The following is a 21933-nucleotide window of genomic DNA, read 5'->3' as shown; positions in this document are numbered from 1 at the left end:
ATCTTACAGCATAGATTAGTTTCTGGATAGGTAGGTCAGCACATCACTCTACCTCTTTTCAGTAAGGATGTTTCATGCATCTGTAATACAGTTAGATGTTTCTGTCATATTCTGTATTCCACCTTTGATGCCTTTCTTTTGGCCTCGTAAAAGACTGTTTGAAATTTGCATGGTCTCACTAATCTAAACCACAGCTGAGCTTCGCCTTTTCAACCACACCCCTTGTCCTAATAATATTCTAACAAAATACACAAAATGGAATAGGAGACATCATGTACTCTACATTAAAATAAGATGTAGTGGAGGACACTGTTCACAGTATGTATCAACCTATCAACTAAAAAATATCTTAGTTTTGTAGGCTTTTTGAGAAAAAAAGTTGGAACTGATGTTTTCCATCTGAAATATTTAGAGCAACTGTACAATTACATTGTCATCTCTGTGTTCTAAATAGTTATTTGAAAATTATTATTTTATTGTTCCTATCAATGAAAAAACCGCATAGTGAACTGTACAATTACAGGATCAGCAGGACAGGGTAACAATCACATGCTCACTCTGAAGCCAAACAGCAGCGCTCTTTTATATTTATTCTTAAAGGTCTCCTGTATGTTAGGTAGTTTAAAGAAACAAACATGCATGCAATTAGACAAAAAAATGTAAGAGATAAGAGAAGTTTGGTTAAGATTTCTCTACATGGCTTCCCTTCTGTACGATTAACAGATGTGGGATTGGAACTTCTTTATAGGAGAATTCTGATTCACAACTCTGTATTAGGATCAAAACAGTAATTATTAGTAGTTTACATGCTACCATAGAGATGAATGACAGGAAAACCAGGAAATGTATGAGTTAACATTACTATCTTACTTTACCCAAGAACCTAGGAAAGACTACGTAATGGTTCAAAGAAGCAGCAACTGAAAAAATACTCAGCTGTCTACGGCTCTAATTTTATAAACCAGTGTGGCAGTACACTAGGGAGGTAATCCAAGTTTTAATATTTACTTATTACAATTTAAATACAGTGTTTCGGTTAACTGAAACAAGTTAAAAGTTTATACTAAAATGGATTTTCAGTTTTCTTTCCAAGGTGAAAGTGGTATGTAAATTAATCTAAAACATTACAGTTTTGAAAATCCTTATCAATATTATTCCCAGAATATTTAATATTTGATAAAGTTGTATCAAATGATATATCCATCCTGAAATTTTTATAGAAACTATGTTTGCTTCTAAAGGGCATCTTAAAAATAAAATAATCCAAACAAATATTTATGACAGTATTTAAAATAAATTTTATTAAGATTAAAAATTTACATTAAGAATTGCAAATATTCACTATTTCTAATAATATGGAGGAGCTCTGGGCCTATGTGCAATAGGAAGTCAGCTGAAGGTTACTTTAGAAGTGTCTGTTCAACAGTGTTGAAGAAACTTCACACAACTTTAAGGAGCAGACACGGTACCCTTCAATCAAAGTGACTTATTAGAGCCAGTATTTTTTCATCACTGCACTCAGTAAGCTGGGACACTGCACCTCTCCCCAGAGTAAGCAGCATGCAGACCACCAAAGGATCACACTACCTTCGGTACATTCCACTGCCTCATCTGTTCTTCCTTGTGTTAGAGAAAACAAATTTGAATACATTGTAACTCAGTCTTAGGAAGGGCAGTCACTACATAAACAGAGATAAACATCACAGAATCATGTTGTCAAAGCAAACTATGCATCAATATTTCCTACCATTGAAAACATTACTATAAATACATTCGATGTAAACAGAACTCCAAAATCACACATTTCACAACAGAGTACTGACAAATAATTATTTTTCATTTATATGTCTCTGACTTTTTATGTTTTATTAAAATTTTTTTTTTACCAAATCAATCTTTTTCTAATTTAAAACTACAAGGAATACATTTTGACACAAATATTTAAGATAAATTGTAATACTAAAAACAACTAAAATGAGCTAAACAAAATAATTTCAGTTTTTTTGTTTTCTTTTTTGTATATAACTTAAGAGAATTTATTATGAATTCTCTAAAATTTATCTATAAAAAATTTAACTCCTTATATGTGATTTATTATTAAATGGCACAGGACAAAGAGTAATCGTTTCCTTTGCTTAAGCACTCCAGGTCCCCAGCTTACACTGTATCGCACGCGTCAGAACTCTAGCCCTGCTTACCTATGATGACCTCTACCTTCTTACTGTCTTGACTGTCTCGGTCATTATATACACGACACCAGTAGGTCCCTTCATGTTCTAGATCCACATACGGAACCTGCAGCAACATCAGAATACATATTTTCTCTTCAACTTTAATTTGAAAATTGATTAAAATGAAAGTCATTTGTATTTAAAAAATGTTCCAAATACAGCATTTCAAAAAACATACACACACACACACACACACACACACACACACACACATATATATATATACACACATCCTTATAGTATCTTCATTCATTAAGCTAAGTATTAGCAAGCAAATGATAAGATGATTCTAACAGTGCAAAGTTTGGTGCAGTAATATCTGATATCTTATCTCAAAACTTGGTTCAAATCTAGCCTTGTTGCAAATACAAGAAACTAATTAATACTGAAACATAAAGAACTTGAACTAAAAGTACTGAAAACATTCCAGAGAGCATGAGTTTAAGTGGTCCCCTTTACATCTTAATGGCACCATTTATCTTACAGACTAATCCAACCCTCCCAACCTAAAAATCAACTGCCTACCGTGTAGAGCTTTTTTGTCTCGTGTGTCAATGGTGATTCATCTTTGAACCACTGGTAGTGAGGCATAGGACTTCCAATAGCAATACACTGTAGAACCAATCTGCTGCCTGGCACCAACTTTTGGGACCTTGGTTCCACGCAGATTTGCAGCTTGGATTCTGAGATACCATCCACACTTCCTTAAATTCAAAGAAAAGATAAAATCTCTGGGTTAAACATAAAACCAAAATTTTCCTACAATTTATGCAGATATATCTAAGTCTAGGCTTTAGTTTTTACAATCTTTAAAACCATACTTAAAGTATATTTTCATCAAAGTCCACAAACGTTAAGAGATGTTCTGAAGAGAAAAGAATACTGTGGTGAACAAACACAGTTGAAGAAATTCTGGGCTAACAGGTGGGGATACTCAAGAAAGGAGAAGTGAGGGGGAACTAAGCTTGAATTATAGCTGCCGCATGTAAAGGGCACGAACGTCAGCAGGTTCAGGGTCAGTATCAGGCATGAGGATGAGAAGAGTCCATGTCATCTTAAGGGGCTGACAGAGAAAATGACAATCAAACCATGTGGAGTTAACTCTTAACGACTCGTGCGTGACAGTTATGCTCTGAAGTTATTTTTAAATGATCATTTAAATAAAATACGGTGACCCACTAACCAATATGCAACTTCACTTGTCACGTACCCTGGAAGCTTTCTGTTACTTCTGCCACATCACAGACATCGAGCTGTGACCACTGGCTAAATTCAAAGGTGGAACTGTTGTTAACTCGGCAGACATAAAAGCCTGCATCTTTTACATGTACTGTGTTAAAAATAAGTTCTGATGAATTTCCATATGGAATCTGCAAAAGAATCGAAGGGAGCATAAGTAAAGGATTCATCAAAAATCCAGCTTATAATATAATAAATACATGCTGTGTAAAATCTGATTTTATTAGGACCTTTGAAAAGTATATTTCTTTTTTTCTTCAAGTTATAAAATGTGCTAGTTACAAAGTAAAAAGTGAGATTTTTGAGAACTAGAGTATTAGAAATCCAGTCCTCCCCCCCCCCCCCCGAGACAGGGTTTCTCTGTGTGGCTTTGGAGCCTGTCCTGGAACTTAACTCTGTAGCCCAGGCTGGCCTCGAACTCACAGAGATCCGCCTGCCTCTGCCTCCTGAGTGCTGGGATTAAAGGTGTGCACCACCATCGCCTGGCAGAAATCCAGTCTTTAACAAATCCATTCAACAGAGAAGTTAGCTGTCCCCCAGATCTTGCAGGGGCTCACTAGTAGGAGCCCATTTGTTTGGTCATTAAAACAGTATATCTATTTATGAAACTGCCACTTTTATACGTAGCATTTAATGCAGTAAACAGCAGAGTGGCATGAAGGAAACAAACTGGCTATTATTTTCATTTCTGGTCGAATAGCTATGAATACGTGGATAAACTATTTTACCTTGGGACTTCACTTTCTCATCTACGAAACACTGTAAGAAGACAGGCTGCTAAACAAAACCATCTCCAGTGTCCTTCAAGTTTCTGGCTTCGTGCAAGCATAGAAGTGAGAGGAAGGAATGGCCATAGCAGGTTTTTTTCACTTTGGTCAGAACTTGAATAATAGTAGTGTTCTCTTCATGTTACTCTCAGATCAGAATAAATCTATCATAAATTCTCTCAATTTTATGGTCATAAAGAAGACTTTCACAACTATATGAATAACAACACAAAATTCCCTAGCCTAGCCTTGTTCTTTTAGAACCATTTTTTGAGCATGTAATTTTTAAGCATGTTTGTTTGTTTGTTTTGAGACAGGGTCTTACAATGTAGCCCTGCCACCCTTGAACTCATAAAGATCCACCTGCCTCTCTGCCTCCCAACTATTGGAATTAAAGGCGTGAACCAACCGTCTAGAATCTCTGGTCTTTTATGAAGAAACACACTTGATTTTCTCATGGTTTCTCATAGTTAGATATATTAGGCTCTAACTTTACCAATTTAGCAAAATGCTTAATTTATAGGTTTCTCCATGCATATAGTTTTTTCAGGATATTTTGCACTTATTTATTATGTGTATGTTTACATATGCACATGTATCACAACACATGACGGTATGATGGTCAGAGGACAACTTTTGGAAATTCTCTTTTTTGATCACGTGAGTCCTAGGGATGAAACTCAGATCATCAGTCTTGTCAGCAAGAGCCTTTTCCCAATGAGCCATCTTCTGCTAGTGAATCTATCTATCTATCTATCTATCTATCTATCTATCTATCTATCTATCTGCCTGCCTTCCTTCCATCCATCCATCCATCCATCCATCCATCCATCCATCCATCCATCCATGGAGACAAAATCTCTCTACATAGCCCTGGCTATCCTGGAATTCACTATGTAGACCAGGGTGGCCTCAAACTCAGACCCACCTGCCTCTGGAGAGCTGGGATTAAAGGCATGCACCACCATGCCTGGCCATTTTATTTTTTTTAATTTAAAGATACATTTTATTTCATTGTATGTGTGCTTGCCTATATTTGGTTATGTGCACCATAAGCACGCAGTGCCTGCAGAGGCCAGAAGAGGCTGTCAGATCTCCTGGAACTGTGTTACAGACAGGTGTAACCTGCCAAGTTGGTGTAGTGGGGCCTGGGAAGAACAGCAAGTGCTCCTAACTGCTGAGTCATGCCTCCAGCTCCTCCTACTCCATCTTCCCGAGCACAGAAACCAAGAGGGGAAAGGTTTTCTTTCTCAATAATCCCATCTTCTCTGAAATTGTTCCTGTATTTTTTCTGGGCTTTAGCATGTGTTTCTTTCCTTTACCAAATCATTTTCAAAAATGTACTTTTAAGTCCTTTGTATCAAAAATCAGTCAACAAACATTTTTCTGTTTACGTCCTCTTCTTAGCAGCACTGAAGAAGCTGGTCACCCCTTTCTTCTAGAAACACTTTGCTTTTTACTCTCCTGACTCCATCGACTGCTCCATCTTTTAATTTCATTCATTATAAACTCTCACTATTGTCTCTCTGGCTATTCAAACTGCCCATGGGATTCACTTGCATATATAACAGACATGGTCTGAAATCACACTCTTATTTTCCCTCCTAGACACAGACCTTTCCAGTCTTCTCAAAAGACCAAAAAACCCTACGGAGTAAACATGGCTAAGATACTCAGTGGAAAAGCTAGGGAAACCTCCTTGAGTTCTTTCTGCTTCCTCTTGCTCCACATCTGATCTATTGGTCTGGCTAACCATATCCTCAAACATATGAAGTACACCCTATGATTTTACCTTCATTAATTCACTGAGACCACACTACAGCTATTTCTCGGCAGCACAGACAATAGATACCCGGTTGTCTTGCTGTTCTCTGCCTTCTTTAGGCAGCAAGTTTGTATGTAAAAAGCCCATCGGTCCCTGCTGGTTCCTCCCCCGCTGTGGCCATGCTGCTGGGATTCCTGGCCACTCCACTACCCAAATGACTGCACATGTGCTGGCAAGAAGCTGAGTCATTCGAGGGCCTTACATCCTACATGATCCGTGTGCTGCATGGTCACGTAATTTGCATGCAGCGTGATCACGTAATCTATGCACACTCATGGTGTAGCTATGTAAGCCCATGTGTGCATGTTGGGGGGAGGGAATCCATAAAAAGCAGGCCACATACCCTCCCCCTCTCCCTGCACGATCTTCAATAGGCCTAAGCACATCCCCTTCTGTTCTCTTCCCTAATAAACTCTTATGTGGGTTTTGTTGTAGCCTCATGGCTTTTCGCACATGGTAAACAGTGCCACCTAATGAATAACACTGCACTGCTTAATAATAACACATGCTGCTTATGTCCCTCCTAGCTCTGAACTCACAAAGTGACGGCCATCTGTCTCTCCCCCAGATGCGGATTCTTTGGGGAAAGAGAGACTATGTGTTATTGCTCCATTTTATCATGGCTTGGCACAAAACAGGCACCCACAAAAACATCCTAGAACAGACTACCAACTCCATCACAGCTCTTTAAATTCAAGATGTATCCACATTCCCTACATTCCTGACAGGATTTCTAGCCACGCCCCATGACCGCAAGATGCTTAGTAATTTCCGGGGCCATATGTCCTACATAATCCTGCGGTTCGCGGTCACATAATCTATGCACATGTGTAGGGGGAGTCCATAAAAGGTGGACCCCGAGTACCCTTCCCTTCTCTTCCTGTATCAGTAGTTCAGCAGGCCTAAAGCAAATTCTTTTCAGTCCCTTCTCTTAAAAACTCTTTTTTTTTTTGGTTTTTCGAGACAGGATTTCCCTGTGTAGCTTTGCACCTGTCCTGGATCTCACTCTGTAGCCCAGGCTGGCCTCAAACTCACAGAGATCCGCCTACCTCTGCCTCCCGAGTGCTGGGATTAAAGGTGTGCGCCACCACCGCCCGGTTAAACTCTTACAGTAGGTTTTGTTATGCCTCCTGACTTTTCTCGCATGGTAAATAGCACCACATAAAACTAACTTCTTCTGGTCATGACGTATTTTATAATTATATACTTCCTATAGTAATTTTTTTTCTATCATCTACAAGAGGACTTCATTAAAATAAAAGCAACTAGAAAAAATATGATAGAATACCTTTAGTTACCATCTCTCAAGGGCTTGATACATACAGAATCTCACAAGCTTGGTGACAGGATTCACACATCATCTAGCAATGGTAACTAGGGCCAACATAGACTTAACCTAGTACTGAATGTCTATGTACTGCTCTGTTTTATTTTCATGTAGGAAAAGGTGTATGAAACCATAAATTTTCTGAGATACCATAATCTGTTGCAAACAGCTATTAGAACGAGGCCTGCTCTGCCCCACCCCATACGCTGCACGACTCCTCCAGCAGTCCTGCGCTGCCAGGCTTCCTGGTTCTCCGAGTTGCCATGCTGTCTGCCATCATATCCAGCTCCTCCAGACTCTCACTTTCCCTTCACTGCCGGGCTGCCTGACTGCTCCGGGACCCCACATCCTTGTGTCTCTAGCTAGGCCCACCCTTCTCGCACACAGGTCACCTGGCTCCTCTCCTCGAGAACACGTCTCCATTTTGGGCCACTAGGTAGGCCCTGTTCCTACAGCCTTCACTACTAGTCCCACAGAGGAAAATCTCTCAACCCTCTCACAATTTACAAGATCCTCCCCTGAACAGTGTACAGACCTCCACGGAAAAAGGATTTCAGATGCACTCATCTCAGTGCAGAAACAAAAGCCACAGACACACAAAATCAAGACAACATGTCACCTCCTAAAATTACTAATCATGGAAGAACTACCCGGTGCAGAATTCAAAAGATTATAATCAGTTCAAACAACTCAGAGAAGATATGAATATGGTTCAGAAGAATAAAAACAAAAAGCTGAGGAAATGAGGAAGTTGATTCTAGAAGAAGGTTGACTTACTTGCTGAAGAAAACCCAAACTGAAATCATGCTGAAAAATGAAAAACTCAATAAGCCAAATAAAAACCTCAGTAGAGAGTTTCACCAATAGAATGGATCATGTGGAAACCAGAGTGTCAGAGATGGAAAACTTTGGATTACTCAGTAAAGGTCAATAATAGACTTAAAAAAAAGTATGGAGAACTTTGAGAAGACACAGCCTTAGAGTTATGAGCATGGAGAAAGGAGAATACATGAAAGGCAGAGAGAATATTTTCAATAAAATAACAGAAGAAAAAATTTCCCAAACCTAAAGAAGAAATACCCATTCAGGCATAAAAGGCTTACAAAATACCAACTAGAGAAGACAAAGAAAGAAAATCCCCATGACATAATTATAGTTAAAATACTAAAAGCACAGAATAAAGAGAGGGTACTGAAAGCTGCAAGACAGAAAGGTTGGTCACTAATAAAGGCAGACCCATCAGAATAACACCTAGGATTGTTTAATAAAAACTTTTATAGCCAAAAGTACCTGGAAAGACCAAGTTCTGAAAGACTTCAATTGCCAACCCAGACTATTATACCCAACACAACTATCTATTGAAATGATAAGAGAACTAAAACTTTTTACAATAAAGACAGACAAGAGGAATTTATGACCATCAAGCCAGTGCTAGAGAGGACTAGAAAGAATACTTTGGATTTAAGAGAAGGATAAACATAGTCAAGAGGCCACAGGGAATAAACACTATCACACAAGCATAGAGGGGTAAAGGATTGGGAAATGAGGAACGGTGGAAGACCTGACCAAAATAAAGGGTGCATGAGAAAGTCACACAGAAATTTATTCTCTTCCAATCCCCCCAACAGGCAGCACAGCTTTTTTTCCCCATGTTTGGAATGGAGGGGACACTAGGGTTTTCATTTAATAACACTATGCCTTCTGGGAGTGGTTTTACCCACCCATATTAGTGAAATCGTCAGGTCTGATGGCTCACACTCTAATCCTAGCACTTAGGAATCGAGGCAGCAGTATCACCACAAATTTAAGACCAGTCTGGGCTCCACAGTGAGTTCCAGGCCAGCTTGGACTACAGAATAAGATCTTGCCTCTAATCAACTAACCAACCAACCTAAATGGAATTAAAAGACATTTAAAAATTACCTCCTTATTCATTTTGAACCATTGATATTGTACAAAAGGATGTCCAGTTGCCCGGCAACACAGTTTTACAAACTGTCCAGCCAAAACTGACTTTGATTCTGGGTTTACAGTGATCTTTAATCCTAAGGGGGGAAAAAAAGGTAAAGTCACAAAAGAGGGTTTTCCTTGCTTACATACACAAAACAACAAAGAAATATCCGTCTTTGTCATACATCAGGTATTTATTTCTCCTTCTCTATCAGTATGCATTCTTTAGCTGAAAACTTTGCAAAACCACAAGAAAAAGACCTGCAAAAGACTTTGATATACTCTATTTCTCCATGGTTAAGAAGAGAAATTATTTGCCACATTTCTCCAATTTTTAGGAAGACTTTTTCCTCAAACGCTACCATTTCTGAGATCAGGATGCACCTTTTAAGATACCTGCTAGACATACATCACCGTGCAGTTCTCAATGCCAGCACATACAAATACCTGCTCAAAAGTGTTCACTTATGTGTTCAACTCAGTTAGTTGCACAAGTCAGTAGTGTGCAAGTTAGTTTTTCTCAACTCGATACAAACTAGAGACATCCAAGAAGTTGAGCTGGTTCATAACTAGAAGCATAACCCCTACTGACTAGTGTTCATAGTATTGGAAGGTACTCTGCACACTACAAAGGAGAAAGAAAATCTTCAACATCTCCTAGCTACAAACGGCTCAATGTACCCAATGATCTGTCTGCAAGATATAATGGTGCTACAGTGGCACAAATGTCATCGAGTAACCAACCACTTTTGATTGGATTTAAGGCCCACTCTATGAGATGGGACCTATAACTGACACTGCTAAAATGACCAAGAACCTGAGACTAGGTAAGTCATGGGCCAAAGGGGAAACCTACTACTATTATGCTGCAGAAAGAACAGCAATAAAATTACCCTAAGGACATATTGCTATACCCATAGATCCAATATTGCTCAATCCTTATCAGAGAAGCTTCTTGTTGCAGTAGATGGAAATTAACACAGAAACCCACAAGTAGACAATGTGCAGAGTGAGAGACTTTGGAACACTCAGTCTTCAATGAGATGTCTTCACAAAGCCCTTCCCTTCAAGGTCCATTGGTGGTGGATGTCTCCAAGGAAACAGTGTCTTCCAGATACAGAAGGGTTGTGCACGTATGATCTCAAAGATACTGGGACAACATATGCAAGACCTGCACAAATTCAAGCCATATAAAATGCCAGCACACAGAGAAGGGGAAGTGGACACAGAGTATTACCTCCAACCAAGAAGCTGTTTGTAATTGATGCCTGCTGGCATAGAGAAAATACGTTTTCTACAATGGAGTATAATATACACACACACACACACACACACTAGATGTCAACTACACTCCAGGGCAGGCCCCATGTCCAGGAGTAGTTGGCCAGAATTTGTGTGTGTGTGTGTGTGTGTGTGTGTAGGGGGCTGTTTTTTTTTATTTCACTTTTTTGTCTTATTTGTTATTTGTTTGGAGTTGTTTGATTTGATGTTATTTGTTGTTTGAGTTTTGCTTTTTGTTTTGTGGTTTACTGTTGGAAAGAAAACATGAAGTTGTATAGGTAGGGACGTTAAGTAGGATCTGGGAGGAGTTGGGGGAGGGGGAAATATGACCAAAATATGTTGTATAAAAATTTTAAAAATCTGTTTAAATTTTATTATTATTGTTTTATGTGTATGTAAATATGATGCATGTGAGTATGATAAGTGCACATGTGTGTTTACAGGTGTATGTGCTTGTGATCAGGCACATCAAAACTAGAAGCAGTTTAACAAATAATTCAAGGAAGACCAGATCAAGAGCAAAGTCAACCCACGAGCTGTGGAAAGCCCAATGAGAGAGCTAGTAGAAGGGGACACGTCATCCCTAGGGGCTCCTTTAGAGACCGTATTAGGAGAGTACAGGTTTCAGGATGAACTTGCACTTGTCTTCAGCTTCATGCTAGTGGCCACTGGAAGTCACTCCCAGCTCTGCCTTAGCCAATGTTAGCTTTCAGAACAAATAAAAAGGAATCTCAGTTAGCTTCTCAAAAGACAGGGTCCTCTATGCTACAGTTATCTATTTCTTAAGAGCTACCTCTGCCAGGCGTGGTGGCGCACGCCTTTAATCCCAGCACTCGGGAGGCAGAGCCAGGCAGATCTCTGTGAGTTCAAGGCCAGCATGTGCTACAGAGTGAAAGCGAGGACAGGCACCAAAACTACACAGAGAAACCCTGTCTCGGAAAAAAAACCAACCCCCTCTCTCCCCCAAAAAAGAGCTCTCTCTGGCTACAATTCTGTAACAATTGGAACAGAATATAGCAAAATCAGACTAAAGTTCTTCCTTGAGTCAAAATGAATCTAGTTCCCCCTTCTTGCATCTGGACCTGAAAGGTCTGGTAAGATGCCACAGCATCTACAGAACACATCTTATCCTAATCACAGTCTCTGCAAGGACTGTCAGAGAAAAACATGGCTTTCTGTGGAATAAGAACTAATGCTTTCTGTAAAATCACAGTAAGTACGAAACAGAGAAAACACTAGCACACTCTGCATCTTCACTAAGATTTAAGAATGTAATGTACTAAAAAGGAAAACTGGAGATCAGATAAATCACACACACACACACACACACACACACACACACACATTGTGACAGGTCTCACTATGTAGCTCCAGCTGTCCTCGAACTCATATTCGACCAGGCTGGCTTTGAATTCAGGGATCTGCCTGCCTCTGCCTCCCAAGTTCTGAGATTAAAGACATACACCACTGCATGTGGCTTATAATTGTATAGTTGTTCCAGATTTGGTATTTGTCTGCTCTACTGAACAAAGAACTTTTAACAGGCAGAAATGATTGCCTTGTTCATCTCTGAATCCACATACTTAATGCCTGAGACTGCAAAGGTAATGGAATACAAGTGTTCAATGAAGAATTCTGAGCAAAGTCACAAATTAAACTGATTATTGTCAGAGCTTACATTTTTCTTATGATCGTCTTATTCTCAAATTTGTTATTAAAATATAAAAGATATTTTCTATAATTATTTTTGGTTTGAGAAATATTACTCTGTAGCTGAAGCTTGCGTGGACTCACTGTGTAACCCAAGCTAACCTTAAACTCATGCTGCTCCTCTTACTTCAGCTTCCTGACTGCTGGATTACAGACATGAGCTTCCGTTCCATGTGATTCCTGTAACTCTGAGGCAGAGAATACCCATTCACTGTATAAATCATGCACCCTACAGTTAGAGTGATTCTATTATTGAGAAAGAGAAGAAGGTTATATTTACTTCCCAGAAAGGCTTAAATTTTCAGAGGCTTTGGTGTTCTATAAAGATGAGAAATTAGTAGATAGCACAGTGTATTAGGCTAGTGGATTTCAATCCTTACAACTTCTAGGTACCTATTATTCAAAGCACTGAGTATATACAATTTTTTAAATGCTCCTTTAGGACATTCATTGTTTAGAGATGGGCAACAATTACATGTGGTATCTGCATTAGCAGTTCATTGTTCCTAGCCTATACACCCTAGTTGGAGAAGCCAAGCATTCAACACAGTACACCTCCAAAGGAGGCATGCAAGGGTATAGAGGAAGGCTGGGAGTCGATGCTTCCTCCCTCATAATCTAAGATCATCAGTCTGCTTACACCTCCAGGGTCTGTTGCCTCTTTTTCTTACCCAACAGGTCTATTTTTGTTTGGCGATCCATGTGGTTCTTGGAAAGCTGACTCAGCCTAACTCCATTCTTGGCTTTAAGCCAGGCATATCAACACATTCCATGTCCTTGGCTACAGTGACGGTATTAGGGACAAGCAAGTGAACAAAACAGTTAACTAGAATAAACCTGTTTTTTGCTTAGAATTCGGGGACAAAGATAAATGAGCCTAAGAAGACCCAGCAGACAACCTGGGCTAGTGACTGTCAGTTTTAGAGGAAGTCAATGCCAAGAAAGAAGAGGAAAAATATTACACTTAGGGCTCTCTCTGCCTCTTAGGAAATCTCAACTATTTCTGGGTGTTTCAGGTAGAAATAATGTATTACCTTCATCAATTTGAGTTGGGGTTTCTGGTAGATGTAACCGTCAATTTACCACTATATGTTATGTTCTAATTTCTCATACTGAAAATATATCATAGGGGCTGGAGAGATGGTTAAGAGTGGTTAAGATGGCTTAATGATCTTACAGAAGACGCAGGTTCAGTTCTCAGCACTCACCATCAAGTAGTTCACAACTACCTATAACTTCAGTTCCAGGAGATCCTATGCCCACTGGCCTCTAAGAGCACCTGCATGCATGTGGTGAATATAAATGCATGCAGGCATGTACACATACACATCATAACCAATTTGGTTCTCCAAAGAAACATTAATACACACAGTTATGTAAAACAGAGAGCATGAAGTCCGTAGTTTACAGCTCTTCCAGGCTTGCCTGGATTATTTGCTCCTAATGGGACATATGGCAAAATGGGATCCTGGGAAAAAGGTCTGTACAGCTACTGCCACCAGCAGTGTCTGTTTATCTGAAACAGGATCTCACTATGTAGTCCAGGCTGGCCTGGAACTCTTCATTTTCCTTCTAACCTCTAGAGCTATGGGGATTCAGACACCCCACACCACACAACAAGCAACACTGATGAAATGTCCTTCCTCTCTGATATCTCTGTAGTTGATCAACTCTACCTGCAGCTACATGGATGATAGATTGTATCCTATTTTTTTAAGTAGCTATCTCTCTAGCCTGTTTCCTATTTGTTTTATTCTTAATTTTGTATTTTATCTTTATTTATGTGTGTTTGTGTCTCTGTTTACATGCAGGTGAGTGTAGGTGAGGTCAGAGGTCAGAGGAAGACACCAGGTCCCTTGGAGCTGGTGTTATAGGCAGTTGTGAGTTGCCTGATGTGGGTGCTGGGAACCATGCTTGGGTCCTATGGAAGAGCAGCAAGTCTCTTAACTGATGAGCCCTGCGTGTTCTAACCCCTTGTTTCCTATTCTTCACATGACCTGGCATATGAAAAGCCTCACTCAATACAGGTATAATAAGAAAAATCCATATGACTAACATTTCAAAAATATCGCAGTGGCAAAAAGCAGTGAATATCTGACCTACTCACTTTATCTCATCCTTATATTCACATACATACACTGTGTTTTGGGATACACTATTTCAGTGTATATTTACACTTAGTATAGAAACCTTACATGTAAATACATTAGCATGCATCTTCCTAGAAAATGAGAGTCTTCTATTGGACTACAATATTATAGCACAATTCTCTAATATCAAATATATGGATTACATTCAACTTTTTAAAATAACTGCTTAAAAATGTCTTGCTTCTTCAACTATAACCCAACACTTTTGATATCTTCTTTGGTCTCAACATAGGTGGAAGGAGAATGAAGCTCTATGCATTTATATTTTCCAATAATACTGAACACAATCTACCTGGTCCAGAGATGTATTTTTCTCTAAGTTTGATTCAATTAATTTCTGAAGAACATTCCCAAAGGGGGAAAAAGAAAACCCACCTACCTGGGGGGTTGAGAAGCTGAAGAACGTCAGTGTGTTCTAAAGCCTGAAGGAAGTCGTTCAGTTCTGTGACTGTACATCCTTTTTCACCCATCAGTTTCAGTAAACACAAACTTGGGCTTCCCTCTGGCTCCAACACCTTCAGAGAACACTGCTCCAGGTCTAGGCAACTGAAACAGCAGATTGAAGTCATGAAGTGCCTAATATGTGGCTGAACCATTATAGGTGCTGTACGGAAAAAACCCTGGGAGGTAGGAAACTAATTACATCATGAAAACCAGGGCCCTTCCCTCCTCCAGCATTCCTTCCTCCTCTTCTAGTCTCCTCTCCCTTTAGCTCCTATAATTATTAAGTCTAAAGGGTGTGAGAGAAATTTAGTCATGACACTAATCAAACTTTTAAATTGAAAGTGAAGAAAAGGCTAGAAAACTTCCTTCCTTCCTTCCTTCCTTCCTTCCTTCCTTCCTTCCTTCCTTCCTTCCTTCCTTCCTATCCATCCATCCATCCATCCATCCATCCATCCATCCATCCATCCATCTATCTATCATTCTCTCAATCAAGATAGAGTCTTACTATGTAGCTCTGGCTGGCCTGGAACTTGCTATGAAGACCAGGCTGACCTTGCATTTAGAGAGCTACCTGTCTCTGCCTCCCAAGTGCTGAGTGCTAGGGCACCGCACCAGGCCTATTCACTCTTTCTTCTTTGCGTTTTTGTTTTATTTTTTTTTCTTGGTATTTCGAGACAGGGTTTCTCTGTGTAACTTTGAAGCCTGTCCTGGAATTCCCTTTGTATACCAGGCTGGCCTCAAATTCACAGAGATCCTCTTGCCTCTGCCTCCTGAGTGCTGGGATTAAAGGCATGGACCACCACCACCTGGCTGTGTGTTTTTTAACCAAAAAAAATATTTTTATTAGTGTATCAAAGACTCTATAGCTAACAGTTGCTGTCAAGATCAAGGCAAAAAAGGTTTGAGAAGCTATAGAGGATAATCACTATTGGATTCAACCTCCCTTGATTATTTTAGACAGCATTTATGATACACTTCCAGCTAAATCTTAAGCTCATGTGTCAGGTAACAGAATTACAGTTCCCTTAACGCTTCCTTTAAAGATGAAGTAGAATATGACCCCAAATGAAAGGACTAACTAGTTGGCAAGATGCTGCTGTCATCTGAGAGGAATATGTCCCTCATCCCATGAGGTCAAGATACCTTAAATCATAGCATGAACAGTGTGAGAAGAGTATCTCAAAAATGATACTGGATAGGATAATCAATGTTATAAACTTAGCAACTGGAAAAGGCACATGAATCCCTTGTCAAAGATCATATATTAGAAATGAATGACTAAGTTTTCAAATGAATGAGATTTATAAATAATACATGAGTGCAGTATACATGTTTCATGATTCAGAAGTTTGCCAGGCATTAACACATGAAATTAAGAAGCCATCTCATCAGATATAACCAAGGGATGTTTTAACTGATAAAGGAAAAAAAGCTCAATAGCCAGAGATTTCCTTCCTAACAAAGAACAAGGAGCAAATTGAAGTTAAATATTTCTGTTCTAAAATGAGATATAAAGATAAAAGTAAGATTTGTGTATCACTTTGATTTACTGATTTTCTGCATGGGTACTCACTAGCTTTTGGCTAACGTGATATGTATACATACCCAACTTTTATCTTTCCTTTTTTAGTTATGTTCTTGTAACAGTGTGCTTTGATGTGGCTTCTATAAACTTGAATTTGGAATCTAAAGAACTTCTTTATCACCGAAGCAGATGAACCTCGCTTTTAAAAATTATTTTTAGGTGCTAGAGGAACGGCTCAGTGGTAAAAGAGATCTCTTCTGGAGATCTGAGTTCCATTCCTGGCACGCATATCACATGGCTCACAACCACCTGTAACTCTAGCTCTAGAGACATTTTTCACTTCGGAATAGAAAAGCATTTGGATGGTTTCTTAAGCAGAGGAACAAGCATAACCTACGGTTTTTATTTTACTGTTTTAGGTCCAGGGTGGCCTCAGGATTAAAATGCCTTCTACCTCAACCTCCCTAGTGCTAGAATTACACATCGCACTAACCATACCTCATTGATCTTTTCTTTGAGACAGGGTTATGTATCCTAAGCTTGCCTCACACTCTTTATATAAGGGACCTTTAATTCTAATTCTCTTTGTCTCTCCTTTCTAAATGCTAGAAATACAGGCACTTGCTACAATGTCTGGTTTATGTGGAACTGGGAATGGAACCCAATTTCTTACTAATATTTTGAAAGAAGCACTCTTACTGTTGTGTTTAGAAAGGTTGAAATAAGAAGTAAAGGAGAGAGAAATCAAGCAACTACTAGAAGAAAGTGAGTGAGAGATGTAGGCTTAGCTTAGTGTGGCAGTGGATGCTGGATTCTAAATACATACTGAACATACAGCAGTCAGGATTTACTGAAAGATGATGTGTATACACGTAAAGTCAAGAATGAGTGGATTTTCTGGTCAACTGGAGAGATGTGCTAGTCACTCAGATACAGAGAACTAAGGTCTACAGGAAAGTACATATTAAGTTTGGGACATGTTACATTTAAGATGCCTACTAGTCATTTAAAAGGAGATGGCATTAGCAATCTACATGCATACATCTGGGAAAAGCAGATATGCTGGTTGTAATCAGCTTGACTGAATTTAAACCCCGAGTGAAGGATAATATCAGAAGATTAGATAGAAAAGCATTTAGAGATAGAAGCATGAGTTCTAGAGCACTTCAAAATTCAGACTGACGCGACAGATGAGGGACATTTGTAGTAATCTTTTAAATACTTGTTTTCATTTGTATCATAATCTGCTTGAGGGTAAGATTTCTGCAGCTAAGGAGCATCTTCTACACTGTAGACAAGCGGCAACAGATGTTTTCCTTCTCGGTTCATGTTTCACAGCTCTACTTTCAAGTACTCTGCTTAGACAATTTAGATATTTCAAAGCTTTCTGAAAGTTCCGCCAGTCCTTGGAGTTCAGCTGTTCTACTCACCACCAATCAACATATGCTGGCACACTAAGAATAAGTCTAAACTGCCAGCAAAAGACTTCTGATTTTAGCCGAGCACAGTGGTGCACACCTTTAATCCCAACACTTGAGAGGCAGAGGAAGATCTCTTTGTGTTCAAGGCTAGCTCACTCTATATAGCAAGTTCCAAGTCAGTCAGGGCTACTGTAGAGATTCTTCCTTAAAGTGTCTGATACTAGATCAGTTTGAACAGGATCAGGGTTTGAAGGCAGGGCATTCCTACCGGTCTCTGGCTATAGCAAACTAGACTACATACAAAGATTCAACCTAGATCATCAATACTCACCTGAAAACATATATTCCTAATCTCTGGAGACAGCTCTGAATGGACTCTTCCTGTGATTTATGTTACTAAATTCTCGTGTAACTTAAATAAAACTGTAAAGAATGAGGGGGAAATGTGACAACAGGCTGAGCACGGTGGCACTTGGAAAGCAGAGGCAGGAGGATCATGACAAGTTTGAGGTCAGCCTGGTCTGTGTAGTAAGACCTCATCTCACACCAAACCAAACCAACAAAGAAGAAAGAAGAAACATAAAAGGAGACATTTTAGAAAAGGCAGAGTTTTGAGATGCAGGCCATGAATTCAATGGCTGAGGAAAGCATTTCCCATTTTCCCATGACTTGTTATGTGTACCCCCTGGACCAGGCTCTCACACTGCAGTCAGAGGAAAATGCCTTCACGACCTTTCACCATCAGACGTTCTTCCACCACCTGCACCAAGTCCCCTTAAAGGAACTTTTCAAAAGTCTTAACCATAGTAAGAACCACCAGCTGACAACACCTATCTCTTTGGTTCAGACTGGCCAGCCCCAGGCTTTCACTACTAACTTTCATTTGTTTATGAGACAGCGTCTCATTATGTAGCATTGGCTGGCCCAGAACTCACACTGATCTGCCTGCCTCTGCTTGCTGAGTGCTGGGGTTAACGGTGTGCACCACCATGCCTGGCTTTCCGTACTCAATTTTAATAGCAACCAATTCTTCTGATGTCAATCCATATGAGTTTACTACTTCCAGATTCTCCAGGCCTCCCCACCCCAATCAACCTACATGGAGCTATCTAACCGCCACCATGGAAGACTCATGAAACTCAGCCGACTCTTACCAGATTCTACCTTGAATTCTAAGATTCTAAAAATGAACAGTAAGTAACTGGCCCTTTCTCTACACTACTCCTTGTAATTTGCTTTGAACTTTCCCTAAGCCCCCTCAAACACCATTCTGAAGTTTACTTAGCAATATTTTACTGAATTGGGAAGGAAAACTTAATATCCAGCATTAAGTACCCACTCCTTAGCTCAGTAGACATGCTTCTTTGGGGCAGAGCTTAGTATACTGACTTTTGTGTCTTTCTCCATCACCATGAAGGCTCTCACCAAGAAGCCTAGCACCTTTCTTAACTGGATTCAGTTAACACCATAATACTCTGCAGATCTGCCCTCAAAGAAAATAATTTCTTGTATTAGTTTGCCATTTTCTTCTTATTTTTTTTTTTTTAAATCAGGCAACATGGGCCTCTTCTATTTGAGCAAAAATCCCATACCAACATTACTCTCTGTCTCAATCCTATACTCTGAAGCTTGGGGTTGATGGGAAGATTAAGGTGGATAATGCATGTAAACAGCATACTGTAATATACTATGTGTTCAGTAATTATTATTTACAACCAACCTGCCATTTCATATGTGAATGTTCCCCAAAAGCAGTCTATAGAACTTTCAGCTAATAAGAAGCACTCAATAAATATAATTTTAAATGAAGGACTCCCCTCTCTAATAAGTATTTGTCTAAGAGAAGTTCTGTGTATAATACAAAATAAATGACTTCTACTCCTAGGCTTATAAAGATGTATACAAATAGTTACAGTCAAAGTCAAAGTTTAGTTATTTGACAAGAAACTGGAGGCAGGCTGAAATCTTGACAAGGGTATAAAGTAGTGGTTCAAAGCTCCGTTTGGGAACCTCTAGTGCAGTTATAGTCCCTGAGAGCACTTTCAGGCGGTTCACAAGGTTAAAGCATTTTTTTTTTTCTTACTACTATACTACTAAGTCACTATTTTCTATTTATTCTTAAAGGTGTATACACAAGCTTCTAGAGTTTTGATACTTATGAAACTGCAAAGGAATTAATCAAATATAAAAGAATCTATCTCTGCAATTAAACTAAGACACCATAAAGATGTTCAAAGCACCCAGCAGTTTGAGGCAGGAAGAATGCTACAAGATCCAGACTAGACTGGCTGATGGGGTGTTCCAGGACACCTCAGGCTACAGTGAGATCCTGTCTCCGAAACCAAGAAGAAAAAAAGAGCCTTCAAGATGAATATGACATGACAGCTTGAAATCCCAGCATGAGGGAGGCTCAATCAGGAGGACAGATTTTAAAAATGTTAACCGATGCGCTATTTATTTTTGGACAAACTTTTTCTGAAGAAAAACAAAACAAAACAAAACGACATCGTTTCTGCTACCATGTAAGAATTACTTTTAAGGCCAATATTTTTTAAGAGTTATTGGTTTTACTTTCAAATAGTAAATATCCGTAAACACCTGCAAAATATAGAGAACCCCCCACAAAAACTATTTGTACTCTTCAATCATTCTCAGAAGCGTGGAAGTCCTGAGACCCAAAGCTTTAAGAATCACGAACTGTGGTGCCAAGCCACGCCAGTGGTCCCCTTTCTCAGCATGAAAAGTCGTTTAATTGCTTAGGACAAAGTTTGGTGAGCTCGCCGGACTGAAGACGAAGGTGAATTTGGCCCCGTCTTTTCTGTTCTGTCCTCCCTTCTCTCTACGCTTCACTCCTCTACCCGCCCCGGGTCCTTCCAGATTTCCAGATCGCCCTTTGGGTTCCGAGGGCTGTGTCCACATCCCTCTCTTTTGCTTCAAAACCCACTGGATTACGACCCTGCAGGCAAGCTTCCCAAAGATCGCTTTCCAGCTTTCGGGGCGGAGGGTCGGGGAGAAGGGGCCACCTGGCCATCAGGGCCAGTTGCTTCCCGATCCCAGGGCCCCGGCCGGTCTCGCGCGACTCCCCGCCCCGGGGCACACCCCTGCACCCCGAGGGTCCCGCCGCCGGACCCCGCGCTCACCTGAGCCGGAGGCGCCCCCGACTGCCGGCCAGCTCCGCCAGCCGCCTCCAGCCTCGGCCCTCGGGCGCGCGGTCCAGGCTCTCGCTGAGCCTCCGCAGCAGCGGCTCCGGCAGGCGGTTGAGGGTGGCGCCGGCTGGAGGGGCGCCGCTCGGAGGCCCCGAGGGCGCGGTCGGGGGCGGCTGCACAGCCGGGGGCAGCGAGGCCTTCAGCGGCTGCCCCCACAGCGACATGGCGACGCCCCGGGAGCCCCGACGGCCCCGCTCCAGCCGGTCCCCTTCGGGCCTCCCTCGCCGTCCCGGGAGGGAGCCGCGGGAGCGGAAGGAGAAGTCGGCTGCACCGCGAGGCCGTCACAGGAAGAAGCACTTGCTCCCGGCCCGCGAGACAGGTTCCCCTGAGAAGCCGCGGGGCGCGCCGGCCGAAGGAGGCGGGGCGGGATCAGGGGGCGGGGCCTGGCTGTGCGCGTGCGGGGGCGGGGCTTGGGTGGGGCCTGTACGGGCGGCCTCTCCAATGGCAGGGAGAGGTGGGCTCGGGAGGGGCGGGTCGTAGGGTGGGGCCGGCTCACGAGTGGCTGCAGCCTCACCTGCCGTGACGAGGGTGGGACAGGGGGCGGGGCCTGGCTTGCGGGTGTGCAGGACCGGGCAGCCTCCGCCTCCCGGGACGGGGTGGGGTTGTGGGCGGGGCGTGCGGCCGCACCTCCCCGCGGGCCCGTTCTGGTTCCGCGGAGTCGGAAGGGATGGGTGGGTGTAGCTGTTGGAGGAAGCGGTGGAGGAAAGGCCGCGCAGCGAGGAAGCCTGCGGCGTAGGAGCTTCCCGGGGACCGTGGGAGGATGCTTACCTCACACCCGAGAGGGTAGCACGCGCTTCCTGGAGGCGCCCCCACGCGCGCGCGTCTGCGCTCCGAGGACCCCGGGGCTTGCGTATGTG

General features: G+C 41.3%; 1 protein-coding gene across 4 annotated transcripts in view; it reads right to left on the bottom strand.

Moving 5' to 3' along the window:
* Malt1 (MALT1 paracaspase) overlaps nucleotides 1–21414 on the bottom strand; it is a 56467-nt gene extending 35053 nt beyond the window's left edge. For 2 of the 4 annotated variants that reach the window (XM_028860589.2, XM_037197176.1), the window contains exons 1-7: nucleotides 21011–21414; nucleotides 14860–15026; nucleotides 9313–9434; nucleotides 3442–3601; nucleotides 2757–2935; nucleotides 2199–2295; nucleotides 1588–1620 (exon numbers count right to left, since the gene is read on the bottom strand). In XM_028860589.2, the coding sequence (XP_028716422.1) occupies nucleotides 1588–1620; nucleotides 2199–2295; nucleotides 2757–2935; nucleotides 3442–3601; nucleotides 9313–9434; nucleotides 14860–15026; nucleotides 21011–21240 (988 nt within the window). In that variant the 5' untranslated portion in view covers nucleotides 21241–21414. The remainder of the gene's footprint in view (nucleotides 1–1587; nucleotides 1621–2198; nucleotides 2296–2756; nucleotides 2936–3441; nucleotides 3602–9312; nucleotides 9435–14859; nucleotides 15027–21010) is intronic. The other 2 variants (XM_028860590.2, XM_037197177.1) reach the window with 1 other exon arrangement.
* Between the last annotated feature and the right edge of the window lie 519 nt (nucleotides 21415–21933).

This window comes from Peromyscus leucopus, chromosome 19, assembly GCF_004664715.2.
Source record: "Peromyscus leucopus breed LL Stock chromosome 19, UCI_PerLeu_2.1, whole genome shotgun sequence".
NCBI classification, from domain to species: Eukaryota; Metazoa; Chordata; class Mammalia; order Rodentia; family Cricetidae; genus Peromyscus; species Peromyscus leucopus.
The sequence above is the reverse complement of the archived record's forward strand: the minus strand, read 5'-3'. Positions and strand labels throughout refer to the sequence as shown.